Below are 22,531 nucleotides of genomic sequence, written 5' to 3' on the forward strand. Positions count from 1 at the left end.
ATAGAAAAAATTAAAAATTGTCATGTGATAGGGAATTAATGTGATAAAAATAAAATTGTACAAGTTAAAAGTTTATTCTTTCCCATTTTAAAAGAATCATTTCAATCTTTTAAACCAATGTCAAGTTCTTTAATTTTAGTGTCAATGTAGCTAGTCACAATAAGTGGTGAGCTATGTATGGTGACCTACTACCATATTTTTGCACAGTGATGCAATTTTGGAAATTTTAAATTTTGTTTTGTTCTTGGGTGGGGTGGTGCATGAGGTGTGTGTAAAGTGACCTTAGTGGAGGACACCAATGTCAAGTTCTCTAATCTCGGTGTGAATGTAGTTAGTCATAATAAGTGGTGACCTATATAGGAATAAGTGGTGATCTGCTACCAAGTTTCTACACACTGATCAAAATTTTGAAAATCTGAGGTTCTTGGGTGGGGTGGTGCATGAAATGTTTGTAAAGAGACCTCGGTGGATGACACCAAAGTCAAGTTGTGTAATCTCAGTGTCAATGTAGTTAGTGACAAATACACTAAGTGGTACCTAGGTAGAAATACATGGTGACCTACTACCAAGTTATGCATATTGAAGTAATTTTGGAAATTTTGAGCTTTATGTTGTTCTTGGGTGGGGTGGTACATGAGGTGTGTGTAAATTGACCTCAGTGAAGGACACCGAGGAAAGTTCTCCAATCTCAGTATCAATGTAGTTAGTCACAATAAGTGGTGACTTGTATAGGAATAAGTAGTGACATGCTATCAACTTTCTGCACACTAAACAAATTCCCAACATTTTAAGCTTATTGTTGTTGTTCGGTGTGGTGGTGCATGAGGTATGTGTGAAGTGACCCAGTGGAATGGTGAATTTCTCTTATGTCATTATTATTGGTGTACAATTATCATAGTGGACCAGTAGAACTTGTAGTCGTGTACAATATTTGTAATTTATGTTTTAGGTTGGATAATTTTATTAGTTAGTGGGTCTGTGTTACCAATGTTACATTGTTTAAAATGTTTAAAGTAATCAATTTTATTTTTCATGTGATATCTTGGATGATATAGGCGTCATTGGCAGTTACTTGTATCAATGATTGATAAGACTGTTGTGTGGTTTTGTTCCCTACACAAGAAGATATCCCCAAGTCTTAAATCATTGATACGTAAGTACACTATAAACTTAACTCTGTATTGATGGAAGAGTGCCTTAATCCTTTGGATAATTGTTGGTGGAGTTTGTGGAAGCTCAATGGATGCTCACGGTCAAGGCTCTCCTAGGAGATGTGGCTGCCTTGGAGGTGCAGGTTAGGTATGAAATGTGAGTGGTGACGTCATCTCACTTTGGTAGAATGAAAGTTTGAAGATCAATTGTCTATCCTAGAGAGGTAGGAGACAAGTAGTGAGATTGGCACAAAATTGACAGCAATTCACTATTAGACTAATCTTCAATTTACATGAGCCAAACCCTCTTATTTATAGTGTTTAGAGGGCTGAAAATTCAAATGAAAGTGGAGGGAAATTCAAATGAGAAGCATTTGAATTTGGAGCCAATTCCTAGTCACAAGGGAAGTGTGACTTGGTTTCTTTTTTTGGCACCTCCTAAATCTACACCTACACCTTTTTTTTTATGTCACATGAAAGGTGTGACTTATCTTTATACATTTGCACCTCTTATATCTATATCTACACTTTTCTTTATGTTCTACTAAAAATACTCAAAAGTAATTACAAAAAAAGACATCCAATGATGCTTAGTTGGCACAAATCTTCTATTTGTTGGGCTTGAGCTGAAGCTTGAACTTGTATTTGGACTTGGGCTTGAGCTTTTTCTATCATGGGCCTGGGCCTCTCCCATCATGTAGGTTACTAATTAACCATCTACTAATGAGGTTTTTTGTATTAACAAGTTCATGGTGTGGATATAACATCTTAAAAGGTCGATCCAATTCAAATTTTCAAAATTTGAACTGGATAAGACTAAAAGTTTGTAACTTTTTTCTTTCTCTTTTCATTGTTTATCAATATACTAACTTTTACTTTTTATTGAATAATAGTGTAATAAACAACCAGGAAGCTATGAGTGTGGCTATTACATTATGCAATGGATGATTACCATTGTAAGATTAGGCCTTAAAAGTGATTGGAAAGAGGTAACATGATATGTTAAATTATTTTTATAATATTTGAACATATATGTATCTTAAAACTAATTTATGTCAATCATATTTTGAAATGCAGTTCTTCACGGATGAAGCACCAATGACTTCGGAAGCCATAGCATATGTGAGACATTCTTGGTCCACATATTTCATAAATTTTTATAACTCTATTATAGTTGATCAATAGTGTGGGAATTATATATAATTTGATTAGTGTTTGTAATACATTTTGATCAATATATATTTGATTTTATGAATTTATGTATTTGTCTAGCTGGGTATATATAATTGAACAAGTTAATTTATATGAGAATTAGCACTAAACAGATTGCACTAAAAAAAACACTATTTACAAGGGCGGTTATTTACCATAGCCGCACTTATAAATCCAGCACAAGATTTATAAGTACGATTGTTACCATAGCCGCACTCATAAATGTGATTTACAAGGGCGTGCTGATCAAATGCGGCTATATAGTCGCTCTTGTAAATGTAAAATAGCTACACTCGTTTTGCCTTTCTGCACCAGTGTATAACAACACTGTCAATAAAATCTAATTAAAAAGTATGCTTATGATAAATATTTAATTTATTTAACAATATATTCGACTAGGCTAAATTGAGATTGTAAGAACATGAAGATAGATAGACAACACTTACTAAGTTGGAAGAATTAGTATTGTAATTATTATTAATATTATTAATCTTAACATTATTATTAATAATAATAATATTAAAATTAGTATTAATATTAATATTAAAATTAAAATTAATAATAATATTATTATTATAATTACTACTACTATTATAATTATTATTAATTAATTAATATTATTACTATATAATAATAATAATATTTTTTTTCTTTAATAATAATAATATTATTATTATTAATATTAGTTTTAATAATAATAAGAAATCAAAATAAACACAAAGTTAACATAGAAGAAAAACAAAACTTCCTTGCACAAGAATAAATTTTACAACTATTGAGAAAAACTTAAAAGAGAAAAACTAACAAAAGAAAAGAAAAGTCCTAGAATAAAATCTACAAGCAAATAATTAGAAAGACTTTCAAAAACTCGCGAGGTATTAAATATTAATATCTTTTGTCACATCAACGGTTTATAAATTTTTATTAGTAATAAAAATATTTTAGATATCAATAATTTATAAAATATCTCTAAATTAAATTAAATAATAATTAATTATTTTATCATTAAAATTAGTTTTATTTAATACTTTTTTAGTGATAGGTATCGATGTCATAATTTTTTTATATTCAAATTACTTTGCATTAATTATTAATATCTTAAATCACTATAAATATGTCTTTCTAAAAGATATCAACTTCATAAAATTTACTTTTAAATATAACTTGGATATATACGTTATTTTAGTAAGAGATATTGATAATCTTATTATACTAGATTACAAAGTATAGTTCTTTAGTATTACATTAGCTATTAATTTTCATTCAAAAGAAAAAAAAAAGTGAATAACGTTAATTACAAAAACAAATTTGAGGTATTTCATTCTCTTGTAGAAGAGATAAGGGCAAACCTGAATTCTTCTTGCATTCACACAGCTCGATTAACTTAACCTACACCTTCACATTTCTTATTATGTTAGTTTCACTCAGTCAGTTTAAAGTAACAAAAGGGTATAAGAAAAAGGCAACTTGAAAACACGAATAGAAAGAGATCATATATACAGTTTAAATGCATCCGTTTATAACCTTTTAAAAATTTCTCATTCTCCTTATTCGAATCCATAATTTAAAAAAAAAATATTTCTTCTAATATATATATATATATATATATATATATATATCAGTATAGTGTGAATAGAAATATGGTGTGCATTAGTATCGCCGGCTAAAATGTGGGAATCTTTTGTTTGTAAAATAAAAACATAAGATTTTCTTTGGTGACTTCTCCCTTGATGCAAATCCTTTTACCTCGGTTTCAGTTTGACAGATGAAGAATCCAAAACATAAACGGAATTCCCAACAAGAATACGCCACGTGCCCCAACATATGCATTTGAATTTTGGATAAGTCTAAACAGCATCTAGAGAGACAAGAAGACCCGTAACAGCTATAGCTTTCAATTATGCGAATGCCACCTAAGAAAAGTGAAAAAGAAAACATTATTAGATGAGGGAATGCTGCAATATATAGTATATACACACACAGACACAAAGATGGACAGCTTCAATTGTTCAAGTACTTTCACCAAAACAGAAATGGGATCACCACACAAGGACCCAAATGTTTTCCACTTTACCCATCCACATCCTTTGGAATGCACCACCTCACCCTCCACACCAAATATTCTACACTGCTTTGGATGCAAGCTAAAACTTAAGCCTGCTGAGGACTATTACCACTGCAAAACATGTGCTTTCTCTCTTCACCATGTCTGCTACAATATGCCCTTAATCACAAACCACCCTTCACATCCAACCCACCCTCTAAACCTCCTTCTTATACCTTCCACCAAACCCACTCCCAACTGTGCGGCATGTGGCCACCATGTCACGGGCTTTTCCTACCACTGTGCTCAATGCACCATCTTCTTTCATGCCTTCTGTCTTGCACTCCCTCTGTCCCTCGCAATCACATACCATCCCCACAAAATCAAGCTTCAGTTTTCACCACCCTATGACTTCTTCTGTGACTTGTGCAACAAGCCCAGTAATCATAATAACCGGTGGCTGTATAGGTGCAACATGTGTGAATTCGACACACATATAGCTTGTGCCGTTGAAAACCTAGATCCTCGTTTGTTTCATATCCCATCTTTCCCTCAGTCAAGCCCTCTGTTAAGGCAACTTACTAGTCATCAAGTGGAACACAAAAAAATTAGTGCAAGTGTAGGTGATAGTTTCAAAGGGTATGAGTATGGGATCATGAGTTTGGTGGCACAACAAATTGGAGGGGGGACCAGGGAAAATTTTGATAGTACAACCGCTGGATGGGACAAGAGATTGTATAGTAGTCCAAGGAAAAAGCATAACAGAGCTGAGAGTGAGAAGATGAAGAATGTTGAACTTGGATTCCAAGAAAAAGCACTAAGCCCTGCTGAAGTTTTATCAGAACTAGAAGGAAGAACCCCACTTCGGGATAAATGGACTCCACTTTCTGATCACTCGGACGCACCGTTTAGTAACCAATACAGTGACTCGTGTTTTTCAATAGATTTGGCAAAGTCATATTCATCCCATGCACGTAGAAGTCAGGTACAAAAAGAAGGTGGTAAAGACCAGATAACACGAGCTGCAACTATGCCAGAGACACCTAACGTTGGAAGCAATTGTGCACAACGTGAAGAACCATTCGTTGTAGTTAATAATACGCTGAACGCAGCTATTTTCATCAAAGAAGGACGAACTAGTGATGCTGGGAAATCAAGCCAGAGAGTGATGATGAAAAATCGTAACGAAAGGCACGCTAAAAGTTCTGTTCAAGACGAAACAATTGCTATATCGGAGACAGTAAGTTCCAATGAACTACTCTATAGTAGTTTTTATTTCTTCATCCTCCACGCTACAAAATAGAATCTCTTCATTCGATTCTATTTTTTATTTTTTCAGCTAAATGAAAAAAATGAAAAATCATTCCACACCATTATTAGTTACTGTGGAATGTAGAGGTAAAGAGATAGATCAAAAAAATGAATGTAATTAAGCAGAAAAAGAAAGTGGTAGGAAGAAAGATAAATGTACATAGAAAACTTTATTAACCGGAGAAATTATATATTCACAATTTTTTTATAATAATAATTAATAATACTAATAATATTTTTATAAATAATTAAGTAAGTAATATTCAGCTAATTGTATAACTGATTGTAAATATGAGTACTCTTTTAATAAATACATATTGAATATTTATAGTATTTTGATATTATATTTTCTATAATCTTCCATTTTTTCTATTTTATTTTTTTTCATATCTGTGGGTGTTAATGGGAATATTGATGTGTAGCAAATATTATCCTAAAAAGAAATATAAAATTAGTGTTGAAAATATGATATAAAAATCAAATTCGATTCACAATATAACAAGGGAAAGAGAAGGGTGGGTGTACAAGTTTATTTATCTCTTCGTTTTTGTCATAAAAAGGTTGGTGTAGAGAGATAAGGTTAAAATAAAAGGTGTGAATAAAATATGGATTAACACGAATTATTTTGCTTGGTTCTTATGTATAATTATTAGTCATAATAATTAAGTATGGTGCCTTTTGCGAATAGCCGACAGGTAAAAACAGGAAGGGGTCTTTTTCATTATGATGACACTAATTAAAAATAAATTAAATACTAATGTTATATACTTTGATATTGTTTCAGGGAAGAACCAGCTGTTCTTGTTGGAAGAAATTCCTAAACTTCTGCCCTTTAGCATAGACACGTGGCTGGCACACCATGTTTGGAGCACATAATATGAAAACCATGAATAAATTGGTCTGCAAATTTCAGGAGAACAGAAAGATATTGCAAGAAACTAGTCATACAACATAGAGCAATTTGTGTTATTTGTGTAGTAACAAAATAGAGAGAGATATATCTTCTTTGTTAGCTATGATCATGTAATGGAGTAAGCATTTGATTGTGCAGATCATCATTGTGTAGATTTTGTGGAACCATGTTTGATATATATGACTTGGGATTTTGGCACTTTCATTTACTGAGCTATTCACCAATTTTCTTTGCTGCTATTATAATGTTCAGGATTATAGTTATATGGTGGGAATTCAATTTCACTATTTCTCACGTTAGGACCACTGCAAGAGCCTTACTATCCCAAAAAAGTAAATAATACACTTTTAGTGACACATTTTACCGTTTATATTTTATAGTTTTAAGAATTTTACCATCACATTATTTATACATTATCAATCAATTTTTAAAATTTTATGCATTTTATTTTATCACTTTAAAAGGTTGATTCAACACTTTTAGGGAAACATTTGGTTCCTCGAGACATGAATTCTTAAGAACAGACTAAGACTTTCTTTTACTAAAAGCAAAATAAGCAAAATAGGAAATGTCAAAATTTATGTAAACCACCCTCAATATAGAAAGAATTAATGAAAAAATGATACATAGCCAAAAAGAAAAACAACAAATAACAAACAAAAAGTAGAATGAAAAAAGTAGAGAAGTGTTGAAAAGAATGTCAACTATGCACAAGTGTTACAAGAATGAATGATGTCAAAACAAAGTATGAATGTTATCACTTGGAGTTCTAGACAAAAGATCAAGAAAAAAAAATGAAATGAAAAGAAGTATGATTGGAAGTGTAAATGACGTAACAAAAATAGAAGAACTTCATTTTGGTCAATACTATTTTAGTTTAATACAATTATTGTATTTTTTTTTTGTATGTAACTGCAAGTATTATATAATACCTTGAAATTTTTGATTGAGTTTAGAGGAATTAGAAACTATACAAATGGATGTTCGCACAATTGAGATTTTTGTGATCATCCTTTGTTTTTTTTTGTTTTATACAAGGGTTGAAACGTTCCTAGTGTTTCGATATTTAATACATTTTTGTTGTTGATATAATAAAAGAAACACCTTCGTTCTCTAGGACTTGTAATCCATTAAAATAATATATTTAGGAGATAATTACGTGCTTCTTATCGGAGAAGAAGGTTCAAACCTGAAAGAAACAATAGTAACGAATGTGGAATGATTTGAAATAATATTTGTTGTAATAACTCCATGGCCCGAAAAATTCTAATAAAAAATAAACTCGTTTGAATAAGATGTACGTATCCTAATATCATTATAGAGTGAATCATGTTTGGGAAAAAGTTTGTGAGTCTCGGGAAGGTGGCGAACTTGGAGTAGTTAATATTAAGTTTTTCAACTTGGCTTTGCTGGATAAATGGATCTGGCGGTTGGGGTCTAATGAGGGAGGTATGTGGAAGGAGGTTTTAGTGTCTAAATATGAAGGTTGGAGAAAGTTGAAAGAGGACAGGTCAATCTACCATGTTTCCCTTTGGTGGAAAGATTTGAAGAAGATTTGGAAGTTAGAGAAATGGGGTAGTAACTTCGAAGATTGTTTTAGGTGGGAAGTTGGTAATGGGAAGACTATCAAGTTCTGGGAGGACCAATAGGTAATGTTATTTTGAAGAATAAGTTTTCAAGGCTCTTTTCTCTTTGTGTTGAGAAAGATGCGTCATTGGAACGTTGTGGGTTTCAAGCAGACAGTGTCTGAGAGTGGTCTTTGGCGTGGAGAAGAAGTATTTTTTATTCGGAGAAGTACCAAGTTAGACAACTTTTCGAGGTAGTGCATGACTTGTGCCATGTCTTGGAAAAAGTTGATAGGTGGGTTAGAAAGATGCTAAGTTTCAAGAGTTCTCGATTAAATCGACTTACGGGATTCTTAGAGGTGAATCTGAGGAGGAATGGTCGAGGATGTTTAAATTGTTTTAGAGGATTAAGGCTTTGCCTTCAGTTCATCTTACTGCTTGGAGGGTGCCGGAAAATAAGATTTCCACTAATATTTACTTACATAGAAGAGGGATTGCGGTAGGAAGCGTTCTCTGCTGCTTTTGCGGGGTAAAAGAGGAAGAGCTAAATCATTTTTTTTCTTTTTTATTGTAGGATAATCTGGTTGGTGTGGAATCTTTGCTACGTGTGGTTAGGCATTTGGTCGGCTGTCCCTCTTAACTCTAACTCTCATTTTTTGCACTTCATCAGGTTGTGTAATGCTCCTGATTCGGTCAACTTAGGGTTAAGAATTATTTAAAGGTGGAATGTTGCATTACTGTGAGATATTTTCTTTGGCTTAATTGAAAGTCTGGTCTTGGATCACTTCTAAATTTCCATATGCTTGTTTCTCTTATTTTGTTTGGTGTCTTGATCCTTTGACTTGCATTTTTTTTATTTAGCTTATTTGTAGTTGTGGTTTGGTAGGGTGAGTTGAGTAGATGTCTGAAAGGTCTCAAGTTGTTTGGTTGTCTTAGTGTTTTTTTATATGGGTAGTAATCCATATATATTGTTTCTTGCTCATAAAAAAAAATTAATGATAAAAGCAATGATAGCAGTTCAACACCGAAAATATTGAAGAAGTGGAATCATGTATTCAAAATTGAAATACAAATAAAAAATTAAAAAAGTAAGAATTTAATGGGAATTTAAAATTCAACAAAACTTATAAAAGTTGTTTAAAAATGAACTAAAATGGTGAGACGCATTTAAATTAAAATAAAATCTTATAAAATTTCTCAAAAAGTTTTACATTAAAAATATTATAATATCAATGGGCACTTAAAAACGTCTCATCGACCTATATTTATGTATATGGGTGAATTCTACTTAATTCGTTTTAAATTTCTCAAGAAGTGCAATAATAGGTCTGATCTAATATAATATTGGGTTGAAAATTTTAATACAACCGTATCACAGTGGTTGGATATTGCCCAACAAATCTTTTGAAAATAAAAAAGTTAAAAAAAATACCAACCAAATAAAAAATATATATATATATACATTAATAACTAATTAAATATCAATTTAAAAACTATTTATCATAATAAAATAATCTAAATATTAATAATTTTTAATTTCTAAAATAATATTTAATTTAATTAATATAATAATTAATTATTTTTTCTCTTTACACTTTGTTTATTTTTTTCAATGATCAATGTAACAGAAAAGAAAAGAAGCAATGAGAGAGATAAAAACTTTTATATTAAGTATTATGGAAAGAAAGTAGAGGGATGATAAAGACAATGATTTGTCATCATATAAAAAAAAAATATTATTTAAAAAAATATAAAAATATAAAAAGACTATTTATAAAAAAAATTAAAAACAAACTAGATGTAGTCTACTATACTAAATACTAATAAATAAATTATATATGAATAAATCTTAAATTAATTAACCTATCTTATTTCTCTCACGAGATGGATTACTTATATTTCATACTCTTATCTTAAAAAGAAACATGGTAATGCCTGGAATCACATGCTTGACCATTATTAGTTTTTGACGAAAATTTTAGCGAGGGATTTAAGAGTTGAGAGCAGCATGAGTGCATCTGGGAAGGTGGAATCCATAGGTATAGGAAGAGCATGGTTGTGGAGAAGGAACAGTAATTATGGCGTACTTTCTGAGAGGTATGATGATGATCTCAAAGAAGCAAATGGCATCATTGCAGAATCAGAGGTAGCTAAGAGAGAAGCAGTCCCACCATATTTCTGAATTCACATTCCCCCATTTCAACCACATAGTGCTCAGACACCCAGATCTCACTCTACAGATCAAAATGGAAATGCTAAAGGGATTTATCCATTAATTCTTTTATGCAGTACAACCTTTTTTCGGACTCAAAACGGGGCCTCAGCCTCCACTTTTTCACCTCACCTTGAATCAATTCTCGAATCATTGTGCTTTCCATCATTAACTTCCCACAATTCAAATCTCTTTTCTTCTTTATTCTCTTCATATGTACCCTCACAAAATATATAGCATGAACTACTCTATTCTTATAATCTGTGTAACTTCATATTTTAAAAACTTATGAAATGAGATAGATATAAAGTACTTATTTGTAATTACTTGTGGTGGCCGATTGTCTTTTCCTTTAATAATGTTTATACATGAGGAATGTGAAGAATCAAAACCAAAGATGCTTATGCTTTAGCATGAAACATCCAAAAACTCACCTTGCCAGCTGTCAATGAACATGCAACTGAATAAAAATGTTGCAAAAGGACACCTGTTAACACTGGTTAAGAAAACCAACTTTAAAATTAATACTCATCATTCAAGGACCTCACGAAGGTATTTTTAGTAATGTATAATTGAGCAAGGAAATTTAACACGTATGCAGAAAACAGTTAAGGGATGAGTAAAAAGAAAACAAGTATTTTGTTCAAGGTTTTATCTATGAAGTTAGATACTTTTATGTTTCAGTAATTAGAAAAATGTATTTTAGATAAGAGCTTCATTGAAAACTAAAAAATAGTTTATGTGGTTGATTAGTTTTGCTTAAGTGTGTAGTTTGGTTTGGTGTGGCACTGGTGGACCATGTAGCCACATGCCATTGAATACATTATCCCACTGGGGTAAGTGAAAGGATGGTATTGCCCATTGCCAAGAGTTGCTCTGCTGTTTGGGGCCCTTCTCTTCTCATCAAGCTTAACCATATTTGCCCTTTTCTCTACTGACAAGTGGCATCCACATACCCAAAAGATCAACTTACCTTTTAACCCTTTCCACCAATAACAAACATGTTAATGCATGTGAGTTTCATCATCTATCAAAGTCACAATTTAAGACCCAAAGCAACACGCAATATACATGATCCAAAGAAGCTGTGTTTTTAACAAGTTGGAAGTCTACAAATTTGTTATGCCTCCAATCCTATGTTTCTCCTTTCTTTCTTTTTCATAACAATATTGCACACACACTCCATGGTAACCCCTTTTCTCTTTTCACATTTATATGTAGTAATCAGACTTTCCTTTTCAACCCTTTAGTTCATGATGAATTAATACACTATGATTCAAGCTTTTGTCTTCATATAAAGTCTCTAATTACATTTCTAATTGCATTTAAATGCATGCTTAAACTTTGAGGACTTTGGTTGATGTTGTTTGAGGAACATGACTTAATTGGCTTCTCTAGGAACTATGACACCAGCAACCACAACAGAACCTTGTATATTAATTGTCACTTCTTTAGCCTTCTTTATTCGATTTCAGTATTAATTTGTTCTAGCTAAGACTCCCAGGGCAATTGGGTGGAGGGCATGAGTCTTGTGGTTTGTGGAGAAGTGCTGGTATAGGGTCTCCATCCATCTCAACCGTCTCCATCCAAGAGAATCTCTCTGTCATATTTAATGGCTCAGGCACATAAATGAAAACCAACAGTATTATTTGTATTTTTTCTAACATAAAACAATTCAGTGGTAGTTTTACCTTATGTTTTCTGGGAAGAATATACTCTCATCTCTTTACAGAATTAATTAAATATTAACACTCTTTTTTTTGTTAACATCCCTGTAAATTCAAAATAATATTATAAACATAAAGGTATGCTAATAAATATAACTTTGAAATACTTAGTAAAACTGTAAAAAGAAAAGAAAAGAAAAGTGAGATAGACTAAATGTGTGTTAATAAGAACTAAAAATAGAACATGTCAGATAGAGTAAAAAAGAGTAATTGGAAAGCACAGTGAAAGTCATTTTAGAGAAAAAGAAATATGAAATATGATCAAAGGAAGGAGTATCCTACACTAGGCTTTAAAGACGTGCATATCCAATGCGATGCAACACCTCAAAACATACATAAAATCTGTGTCGATCACCCTCGTGTCCATAGCGTGCATTTCTCATGTCTGTATCTGTTTCTATACTTCTCGCTTTTAGCAGACATTTGCTTTCCTTTTCATCCTTACCCATATTAATAGTACTATAACCCTTTCTTGCCCTCAAACCTTCTTCTTAATTACAAAGTTTTTCATGCACTATATATATATATATATGTGTATAAAAGAAAGAAAGTGAACAACATGTAATGCTAGGTCTCTTTCTCCGAAACACAGAAAACCTACAATAAACAATCCACAAAACAGAAGGTCCTTGATCGAACAGCTTAATTAATTAGTTTCCTATTCATGAAACCAAAGTGAAACAGCATAATATTAGTTATGAACAAAACCAAAACAAACCAAGTATATTTTTTAGCCCTATATTGCTGCAACAAGTAAAGGATATACATACTAGTCCATGGCCACTAAAAAATATAGCAAATTTTTCGGTGGCTGTCATCTAATCCTTCCCCATCACAAGACACAAATCATAGGCTTTTCTTGATAGTACACCATGTATTTATACTATGTGAAAAATAGGAGGAAAAACATAAGTGGTTTTCATATAAACATTTCCAGGAATTGGCATGGAATTGGCATGGAAATGAAAGAGAAGATATTAAAGAGCTCTTCGGTAGAATGAATACATTATATTATAATTTTAATCAGATGGGCACTACCATACTACTGCAATTAGGCCATAAAAGGCATTCACCATACAAAAAGTTATTCTGCAGGAATGACTTATGTCAAACCATTGAGCTCTTTTTATTTTTAAATTAGTAATAAAAGTTACATGCTATGCAAATTTATACACGGTATTGTTAAGTATGACTTTAGAGGATAGTTTTGTTAAAGAACATAAATCACGGGGTCTACGTTCAAGCTTTTCTTAATAGCTATAGGCAAGAGAAACTTTACCTTTATAGACTGGATAATTTCTTGTACCATTGTATTCTACACTCAACAGTTTTCATCTGTAATATGTTGTTTTATGAGACAAATCCTACATCTTTAGTTTTCCTCGCAAAATGTTAGAACAACAGTGTAGAATAGCCCGAAATCATATCAGAAAATCATAACTATAAATATAAATTCTATAACATATACGACTGCATGATGTTTAATTTGATGGTAAACATAAATTTAATTTTTACGTCTAAATTAGTTATTATTTTTCATGTAAATAGAAGCTGAAAGCAACGAATCATCGTAGAGGTGATTTGAGAAATGGTTCGGTCGTTGGTTTTTCTGTGGTCTGCGAGGATTTCCTTTTTATAATAATCTTAAAGAAAATAATTTTGGGGTACTTGACCTGCCATATGTAGGTCATGTCATCGAAGAAAAAGGGAGCTGAGGGTCCATGCATCTGAATCAAAAGCTGTTGTTTCCCATGTAGCTCTTAAAACCAAAAAATTTGTGGCCAGTGAAGACAAATTATAATTTCAGAGAGTACAGAAACAAAAAGACTTGCCAGGTTCACTGAGAATATTGTAAGTCATTAAACTCTTTACAGAATTGTTTCCAACGGATTTATACACGTTTCTCAAACTTTTCTCCCAATTTGATTGCAAAAAGCGAAGCAAACAAATTATTTCCACCTCGAAACTTGTCATGCCATTTGTTTTAAAAAGAAACAAATTATGGATAATATACTTCACATAGATGTGTTCGTCTCCAGTTATAGCCGCAAATAATTTCCCATAATTGCTTATTATATTCAAGAACAGGTGTTCCACTTAATGCAAGCCATAAAACAGCACAATATGGAACTTTTGAAGACTGAAACAAGTGGTTGTTGTTTAAGTATCTGCCACACATAATAATAAAGACAAACTATTTGACTTACTCAATATAGAACTACCTAAATTCTCAAAATTAATTTATGCATGTTTGATTTCGTATAGAATCAAATTAAAAACAAAACCATTACTTCAATCTAAGTTGAAGCTACTATTAGTAATATCCATTTTTCATGTCCGAAACGTTGATTTGAGAATCCAAATACCAATTCACGCACTTAGAGGATAGAGATATACTAACATTTTATGGATCCTAAATAAAGCATTATATAATGGTTCTTTATATATAAACAATTTTTTTCTATTAAAAAGGATTTTTTCATTAAAATATTTTAAATAATAAAGTTATAACAAATTTTAAAAAGATGTTACCTCTTTTCTTTTACTAATTCTTATGTCATCTTTTTATTTTGTAGTTCCTTTTATCACCTATAATAAAATACACAAATAAGAAATAGTTCCATGCATCAGTTCTATAAGCTAAATTATTAATAATAACATTATCTATTATTATCTAAAAGATTAGAAGGTATTTTATTGTTTAATGTAAAAATGTGTTTTATGAATGTAAAAAGCATTCCGTTACATTAAATGTTGAAAAGAGTGAAGAATACTTCCAAAAACATGCAAAAGGTTGGAATTTATAATAGTTAGTTAAATAATTAAATGACAAATTTAAAAAAAAAAATGTAAATAGTACTTTTCTTAAAACATCAAAATGACCACGCGGATTGCAGAACTAAGCGCACTTGTATATATAAGTAAAGGGTGCAATTGTTGACACCATGCATGCACGGTTGATATGTACATCAACACCAATAACAATAATCTTAAACTGCGTCTTAATCTACAATCCCTGTAATTTCCTTTCTCTTGATAACAATTTTTGGATTGAAGAATATTTTTCTTGCGATAGTCCAAGCTGTTTCCTCGGTCAAAGGACACACAGTTATCATGATCGAGTCCAAAACAAAACATTCCAGTGCAAAATCAGAACATGTCCCCCAGTGCAATGGTTTCAAAACAATCGCACACAACGTAACGAATTGCATATTAGGAAGTAAAATATAAACATCAGAACGAAACAAAGTAAAGCACCACCAAGTTGAACAAGATGCAGTGGCACCAAGTATTAAGACAAACTCCAGTATTAAAATTTCTCTCAGGCACAAGTACATGAAATAATAACCGTTTTCTGCACTTGTACTACTTATTAGACTTACTTGCTATTCTCATGAGCTACAGCAGTAATCTGGGTGTTTGTTTGTCCTAGCAAACTGCTTATGGAACGCGCTTTTACCACGCCAAGCTTCATCCTCTTCTTCGTGATTATCTCTGGCTTCTTCTCCTCCTCCTCCTCCCCAAAGGGCTCAGCAACACTCGTGTTTTGCTTCTCAAGAGAAGAAGAAGAAGAAGAAGAAAGGTGGTGTATGTGCACCTTCTTTGGTGCAGTTGATGCAATGGAACGGCTTCTAACACTTGTCATGCTTCTGAGTCTTCCCTTCCCCAAGTGATGCTCACACAGGGAGTAACCAACCAGCGTTTGTTGACAACACCTCCACCCCCTCCCGTTCACACGACTGCACCTAGAACCTTCCATCAGTGCACTACCCCTTACCCTCTTCTTACTCACACTCACATTCACGTTTACATCATCCACTTTTGTTTCTTCTCCCTTCTCTTCTTCATCTTCCTCTTCCGTGCTATCCTCGTTGCGAGAGGAACACTTCTTGTTCATCTTCGTCTTCATCTTCGCCTTCATCTTCTTGCTATGAGTAGCAGCAGCATTATTCTCCTCGAGTGCCCCTCTCCTTTTCTTCAGCGGAATAGCTTTCTCTTCCTCGTACCATCTATCTGAAACGCATGAATAACACTAACACGGTCAACACCAGGCAGAAAGACACAGTCACATGCATTTAGTCTTGGCCATTTACCTTGAGTAGAAGAAGGGCTTAACGGCGACACCACCCCAGCTAGAGTTTCCAAAGCCAAGTTGCGTCCTTTCCTACAAACAAAGCAGACCCAGAAAGACCCACAACCATTAGATATACATAGATGTACGTGAATACATAAAATTTACGGTAAAGGATGGGAGTTGAAGTGAAAATAATAGTGCAAAACTTGGAAAGCAGAAAACACAGTGTAGTTGGGGACCAGCATTTGGTGGTGGCTACTTGTGCACCTCTAGTGCAAACGGTAGATGTCCAATTTTGAGAAAATAACCAAGGACTTTGGTTAGATATGTGGGAGAGTATATATGGTGGCTACACAAACCTCTTCATCAAAACAACTTCAACAGTGTTTTCCACTGATGTATTTTTATAAATAATAATAATAATAATAATAATATTTTCTTTTTTCATGCTAGTTAAAAACTTCAAATCTAGATATGGGTCACAGTTTTTTTAACCTTTTTTACTATGAGACTTCATGAAAGAACAAGAGAGGGGAAAAACGATTTCTCTTTTTTCGTTCTTACCTGGTATGATTACCCTTCTCTCTGGAGTCTTCTCCACTTTCTTCCCTTCCAACAACCTCCTCCTGCAAAAACAAAATATACATACGATCTTGTTCTTGTCCCAAGCGTGCCCCTTTCTGGGTGTGCGAAAAACAAATTTATTAATTTAAAAAAAAAAGAATAAAATAACGAATTTGAGACCAACGGGTAACCACTTGCTAGAAATTGGACAAAAGTGCACTTGTAAAAGCCCGCATCATGAAATTTCGAAAAAACAAAACGGAAATAGTGAAACAATTTTTTTTTAAAAAGGGGAAATAGAAATTAAACAATTAGTGTTTGTGTGTGTTTTTACTTACCAAAGGGTCTTGCTTGTTGTGCTGTCTGTGTGCCCCACTTTCACCGATGACGGAGGGACAATCCCAGCCGTTGCTTGGCTTCCCGATCGAAGGGAGAGACTGATTGGATGGCTGGCAACGATCCAAGCTCCACGAAGCAGCATGGCGATGGAGCACTGCTGAAGAAGAAGAAGAAGAAGGAGAATGTTTCGCTGCGGTGGAAGCAGCCTCGTTTAGTTGCACCACCACCGGCGACCGGCTGATCAGGTGTGGATCTGACAGAGGCGAGAGCGACGACGGGAAAAGAACCGGCCTTTTCCGGATCCTCATCGGTGCAAAACAGAACAAAAAAAAAACACAACCCACCACGAGATTCACTCACCCAAAACCGATCTTGAAGTTTCAGATTTCAAACAAAAACAAGGTAGAAAGAAAGATAAGGAACGGTATCCATAAACCACTCTATAGCTACTGCATCTACATGCCCCTTCGAAGACCAAGAAAAAAAAAATTATGCTTTTATCAACTCTTTCTCTCTCTTTCTATCTCTCACCCTTCACACACAAACGCATACCTACACTCTCTCTTTCTCTCTCTATCCATCTCTATCTATCTCCATATATATTGCTTCCTTGAGTTATTATTCTCTCTCTAACTTTTATTTGTTGCACCACAGAAAGGGAGTTGTATGGGTGAGGGACGGCACGTGCGACGGAGTTTTTGGGAGGAGGGGGCACGTGTGAGAGTGGCACCGGGTGGGACGGTAGCCGGTAGAAGAGAGAGAAAGAGAAAGGGACAGAGTACGACGAGGAAATGAGAGTGGAAGAAAGCATTACATTACAAAATTACACCAATTTTTAAAAAAAAGGAAAAAGAAGAAAAATTTGATAAGAGAAGAAGGGAGTGGGTGGTGGCGTTATCGTTTATACTTTTAAGATGAGAGACGGTGGGGCCCGCAACCCCAACCCTCCTTAACCGTAACATTAACCTTCTTCACCTTTCTTCATGTCTTCTTCTCTTCCTCTTTTGTTCTCTTCTTTTTTTTATCTCTTCTTCTTCTTCTTCTTCTTCTTCTTCATCTTCTCCGTTTATTGCTCAACTGTTTATATCCGACAAAATTCTTGTCTGAACAAAAAAAAATTGTGTGAAAATGATGAATATGTTCTGGTTTATTTGGCTTTAATATGCTGCTTAAAAGGTGCAAAGAATATGGACTTTACGTCTGATGCTAAGATCAGATTTATAACCTTTTTGTATCAGATCAGACTCCAAGCACTCCTTTAAATATACCCTCAGGACTAACAACACTCACAAAAATTCATACAGGATCTTCCCGGGTTAAGATTGTTTTTCGAAAATTGTTCCTTTTTTAATTCTGTTATCAAGTTCATAAAAATAACTCTGTAATAAAATAAAAAAAATTAGATACCATCTTAATATCATTACACCAATTAAACATGAATCTTAGTGTATGATACTCTTATTTTCTCACTTCTTTATTCACAACACTTGCTTCAATTCCTTAACCACCGTTTCAACTTCTCCCCAGAGTTCAGAAATGCTAGCAAAATACATTTTGGATAAATTCTTTATCATTAATGAAAAGCTATGGAGAATAATATGTGGAGTTCATAAAATACACAAATGTGGTTCATCAAAATTTATAGTTTTTAACTAATTTTAATTAATAATAAAGAGTGTATTTAAAAAATTATATTTAAAACTTAAAAGTATTGATATTGATATTTAACTTCTCTGAAATGAGAGGTGTTGCAATTTAGATAATGAAATGCACTTGTTTAATTATTTAGTGGAAGATTAACGGTTGAAAGTTGAGATAAAGTAAAATTTAAATTTAATCTTTGATTTTTTATTTTTTTAAAAGATAATTACGATTGTATTTTATATTTTAAAAGGTATATATTCTTCTGAAACGTGAATCATATTTTAATTTTAACACATTAAATTAAGTTCAAAAGCATGAAAAGTCAACTGTGTTTGATGACATAAATTGACGATGATACATGTGTGTCAAGACTATGACTTTCATTGATTTTTCAAGACAGATTGAACTTATGAAACAAACTCATTGTAATCATATTGAAATGGTTTTCCGAAAAATAATAAAACTTTTAGGTTTTAGGTTTTAGTATAGTTAAAGTTTTATGAACGTAGCAAAATTGTTCAATGAGTTCCCCTTTACCAAAATGTCATTAAGAATAAACAAGGGAAGCTTATTTGGCTTAAGATTAAAATTTGTATTACTGTTATTATTGTTTCATCTTATAGCTTTTGCTATTTATACCTTCCAATAATGCTTATGAAAAATAAAATAAGAGAATAAAGTTATAAGGATAATAAATAAAAATATAACAAAGTACATTTTGGATTAGGTATACCTTTTTCTATAAAGTAATTTTCGACAACACTAATGAGTTGTTTGGATGAGGAAATGGAAATGAGGAAGTGAATTTGAGATGATTAGAAGAAAAAGTGTAAAGAAAGTTAGGATGTTTGGATTAAGATAAATAGAGTGGAAAGTGTAGGAAAAATTTATGAAAGTTTGTGAGTGATGTGATAGGTATGATTGAGATTATATTTTTTTAATTGATAAGAATGTAAGTTTACAAATTTACCCTTATATCTACAAATTGTTAAAAAAATAATTTAATTTATTTACTTATAAATTATAATTATTTTAATTTAAATATTTATAATTATAAATATTTGATAAAAACTTATTTTTATATTAAATAATATTATTATTTTTATCTTTACTTTTTGTAATTAATATAATTATTATATAAATTTATTTCTATATTATTAAAAAATATTTTATTATTATTATTATTTATATTTATAATTTATTAAATATAATATGATTAATTATGTTATTTTATAATAATTATTTTTTATAATTTTGATTATATTTTATATTTAAATTATAATTTTATTTTAAATAAAAATAATAATAATTTAAGTGTAAAATGAAAAGGGTAAGAAAGTAAATTGTAATTAATTAATTAAGTAAATATATATTTATTTAGTAAATTGCAACTTTCTTCGCAATTCAGCGAAGAAAATTTTGATTGAATTTTTTTTTCGATTTCCGTGTGTTTTTTGTTGTATCTACATTGGTATTTACGCTTTCTTCACAAATGGTAACCTTTTCATCGCCTTAAACCAAACGGTGATGGAAGAGGGCCAAACACCAACTCAAAAGAGAGTCAAACATCAAGACATATTTGGCCAACTACAAGGGTCATGGCTAAGAGGCTTGATGAGGATTGGAACACTGCTACTGATGGTAGAGAAACTTACCTCTACATGTTCCAAGAGGTCCAAAATCAAGCGTAGCATAGTCTTTAAATTCTTGTCAAATTAGCATAGGAATTTCTTTTGTAAAATTGTTTAATTTGTAATTAGGTTGAATATTGGCTTCTAAAAACCAAGCTAAGTTAGATTAGGGTTTCTAGAAACACCTAATCTAACTAAGGCCGGTCATTTAGACCTAATGGCATCACATGAGACACACCTTGTCACACTTGCCATGTGAGCTACCATTAGGCGCCAACTTTCAACTCATTAGGTTTTGAATTTCCCACCATTTTGTCTTGGCCATTTCCGGTCCTCCTTGGCTATAAAAGGAGGAGCCTACCTCATGTTTCCACAAGATTAATTCATTAGTGAAATGCTGCCAATTTTGTGCCATTCTCATTCTTTGCCTAAGACCTCTTAGGATTAGGCTTTTAATCTTCCGAAACTTTCACCTTCCAAGTGAGATGGTCTCACCACTCACTCTTCATACTTAGCATACACCTTCAAGGAGTCCAGCTCTCTACGTGAGATCCTTGTTCCACCATCAATCCATGGAGCTTCCGCAAATTCACTCAAAAACCGCAAAGAAGAAGACACAAATCCATCAAACGGGGCCTAAAAGAAGTCACACATGAAATGTAGTAATTTATCTTTAGATGAAATAAATGTCACATGACTTATTGTCCAAACATTACCTACAATATCTTTCAATATGCCACATATAAGATTGATTGTAAGGACTGACAAAAATAGTTTTGAAGTAGAAGTGATACAATTAAAATGACACTTCAATATTTTATTATTAAAGTTAAAAGAGTGTATAAATAGAAATTCAGTTATTCAGGTTTCATTTTAAAATAACCATCATCTTTCTAAAAAAAACTCATTTTTTTCTTTTCTTTGCCTTCTCTCTAAGACTCTGATCTTCTCGCTCATCAGTTTGATGATCGGAGTCCGCCATCAGACTTTTGGCAGTGAATAACTACAAGACTGCCCGATCAGAATCTTTAATAGAGTAAGTTCGTTTTTCTCTTCTCTTTAAGTTAAATTTTGCACTTGTTAGGTTTGTCTTTGCATGTGACTCTTTTAGTTTCAGGATTAATCTCTGTTAACTCAAGGTCCTACTTATATAGTTAGATTTTTAATCAAGACTCTGTGGTGCAACTTAAGCTACCCTTAAGCTTTTGGTAGGTTTTGAGCTCTTAGTGAGCATATGCTCAAGTTCAAGTAAGGGAAACTAGTCTTAATTTCCAATAGAACCCTAGGCTAGAAGATATGGATGTGGGGTTGACGTGGTCACCAGTCTCAAACTTTCTTGCATGCTGGTTTGTTTTAAGTATATTAGAAGTTGTTTGAGATTTGAATGTGAAATTTTATATATGGTAGATGTTATAAAATGATATTGTTTTTTTATTTGAATAAGTAAATGAATGTATTTAAATAGTTTGATGAATCACTTAAAGGATAATTTTGTTGAGTATTTGGTTGTTTGATGTTATTTAGAGTAATTATTCGACTGTAGCATGGACTTTGTTACTTTGTTTTAGTATATTTGATAAAATAACAATTTGAATGTAAATATTAAGTGTTCTCGAGTCCATCTTCGGTCAAACAATATAGGATCTCATTCAAGCAAAAATGGTTAAATTATGAGGTACTTTCTGGTCTATTTTCGCTCAAATAAGATGGAATATCGTTCAAGCGAAAATGGGAAAAACTTTGGAGTGACATTGGTTAATTTTCGTTTAAACTAAAGATTTTCGCTCAAACCAAATTTTTGGGTTGCTCGCAGGTGCATTTTCGTTCAAACTAAAGATTTTCACTCAAGCCAAATTTTATGGGTTGCTCACGGGTGTATTTTTTCTCAAGCAAAAAATTATTCCAAAAAAAACTTAATTTTTATTTTTTATTGTGAAAGCCTAGTGTATTATTGCTTATTGTTTTTAACTGGATATTATACATTTTATTTAAAAGTATGATTAAAAGAACTTAGTTATATGGTAATTTTGATATATGTTTGGATTGTTTAGAAAGTTTAAAATATACCAGGTCCCAATTAATGAGATGATTCTGACTCTACGTATATAATGGAAGTTATTCATTTGGTGAGAGTCGAAAGAAG

The 22,531-nt window shown here is 32.3% G+C and overlaps 2 protein-coding genes across 3 annotated transcripts; one reads left to right on the forward strand and one right to left on the reverse strand.

Annotated features, from left to right (window-relative positions):
• The first annotated feature begins 4,355 nt into the window (after positions 1-4,355).
• LOC137816175 (uncharacterized) lies at positions 4,356-6,835 on the forward strand. The gene is made up of 2 exons (XM_068619257.2): positions 4,356-5,647; positions 6,503-6,835. Exons 1-2 carry the CDS (start codon positions 4,397-4,399, stop codon positions 6,557-6,559), a joined length of 1,308 nt encoding a protein of 435 aa, XP_068475358.1. The 5' UTR covers positions 4,356-4,396; the 3' UTR covers positions 6,560-6,835.
• An 8,476-nt stretch (positions 6,836-15,311) lies between these two features.
• On the reverse strand, positions 15,312-17,650 carry LOC137814143 (uncharacterized). 2 transcript variants are annotated; one of them, XM_068616720.2, is made up of 4 exons: positions 17,113-17,650; positions 16,775-16,836; positions 16,230-16,300; positions 15,312-16,149 (listed from the first exon to the last, which is right to left on the reverse strand). In XM_068616720.2, exons 1-4 carry the CDS (start codon positions 17,419-17,421, stop codon positions 15,515-15,517), a joined length of 1,077 nt encoding a protein of 358 aa, XP_068472821.1. In that variant the 5' UTR covers positions 17,422-17,650; the 3' UTR covers positions 15,312-15,514. The 2 variants fall into 2 exon arrangements, with proteins under 2 accessions (XP_068472821.1, XP_068472820.1); XM_068616719.2 differs by having other exon boundaries at positions 16,775-16,890.
• Positions 17,651-22,531: the final 4,881 nt, after the last annotated feature.

The sequence above is a fragment of the Phaseolus vulgaris genome, chromosome 1 (genome assembly GCF_051622355.1).
Source record: "Phaseolus vulgaris cultivar YP4 chromosome 1, ASM5162235v1, whole genome shotgun sequence".
Classification (NCBI taxonomy): domain Eukaryota; kingdom Viridiplantae; phylum Streptophyta; class Magnoliopsida; order Fabales; family Fabaceae; genus Phaseolus; species Phaseolus vulgaris.

What these genes read in the sequence shown, in the direction of transcription:
- LOC137816175 (XM_068619257.2), top strand. Translation starts at nt 4,397, where the DNA reads ATGGGATCACCACACAAGGACCCAAATGTTTTCCACTTTACCCATCCA. An exon ending in CAATTGCTATATCGGAGACA is followed by an intron (nt 5,648 to 6,502) that starts GTAAGTTCCAAT and finishes ATATTGTTTCAG; the next exon opens with GGAAGAACCAGCTGTTCTTG.
- LOC137814143 (XM_068616719.2), bottom strand. Translation starts at nt 17,421, where the DNA reads ATGAGGATCCGGAAAAGGCCGGTTCTTTTCCCGTCGTCGCTCTCGCCT. An exon ending in GAGAAGGGTAATCATACCAG is followed by an intron (nt 16,301 to 16,774) that starts GTAAGAACGAAA and finishes CTTTGTTTGTAG; the next exon opens with GAAAGGACGCAACTTGGCTT. An exon ending in AAGCCCTTCTTCTACTCAAG is followed by an intron (nt 16,150 to 16,229) that starts GTAAATGGCCAA and finishes CATGCGTTTCAG; the next exon opens with ATAGATGGTACGAGGAAGAG.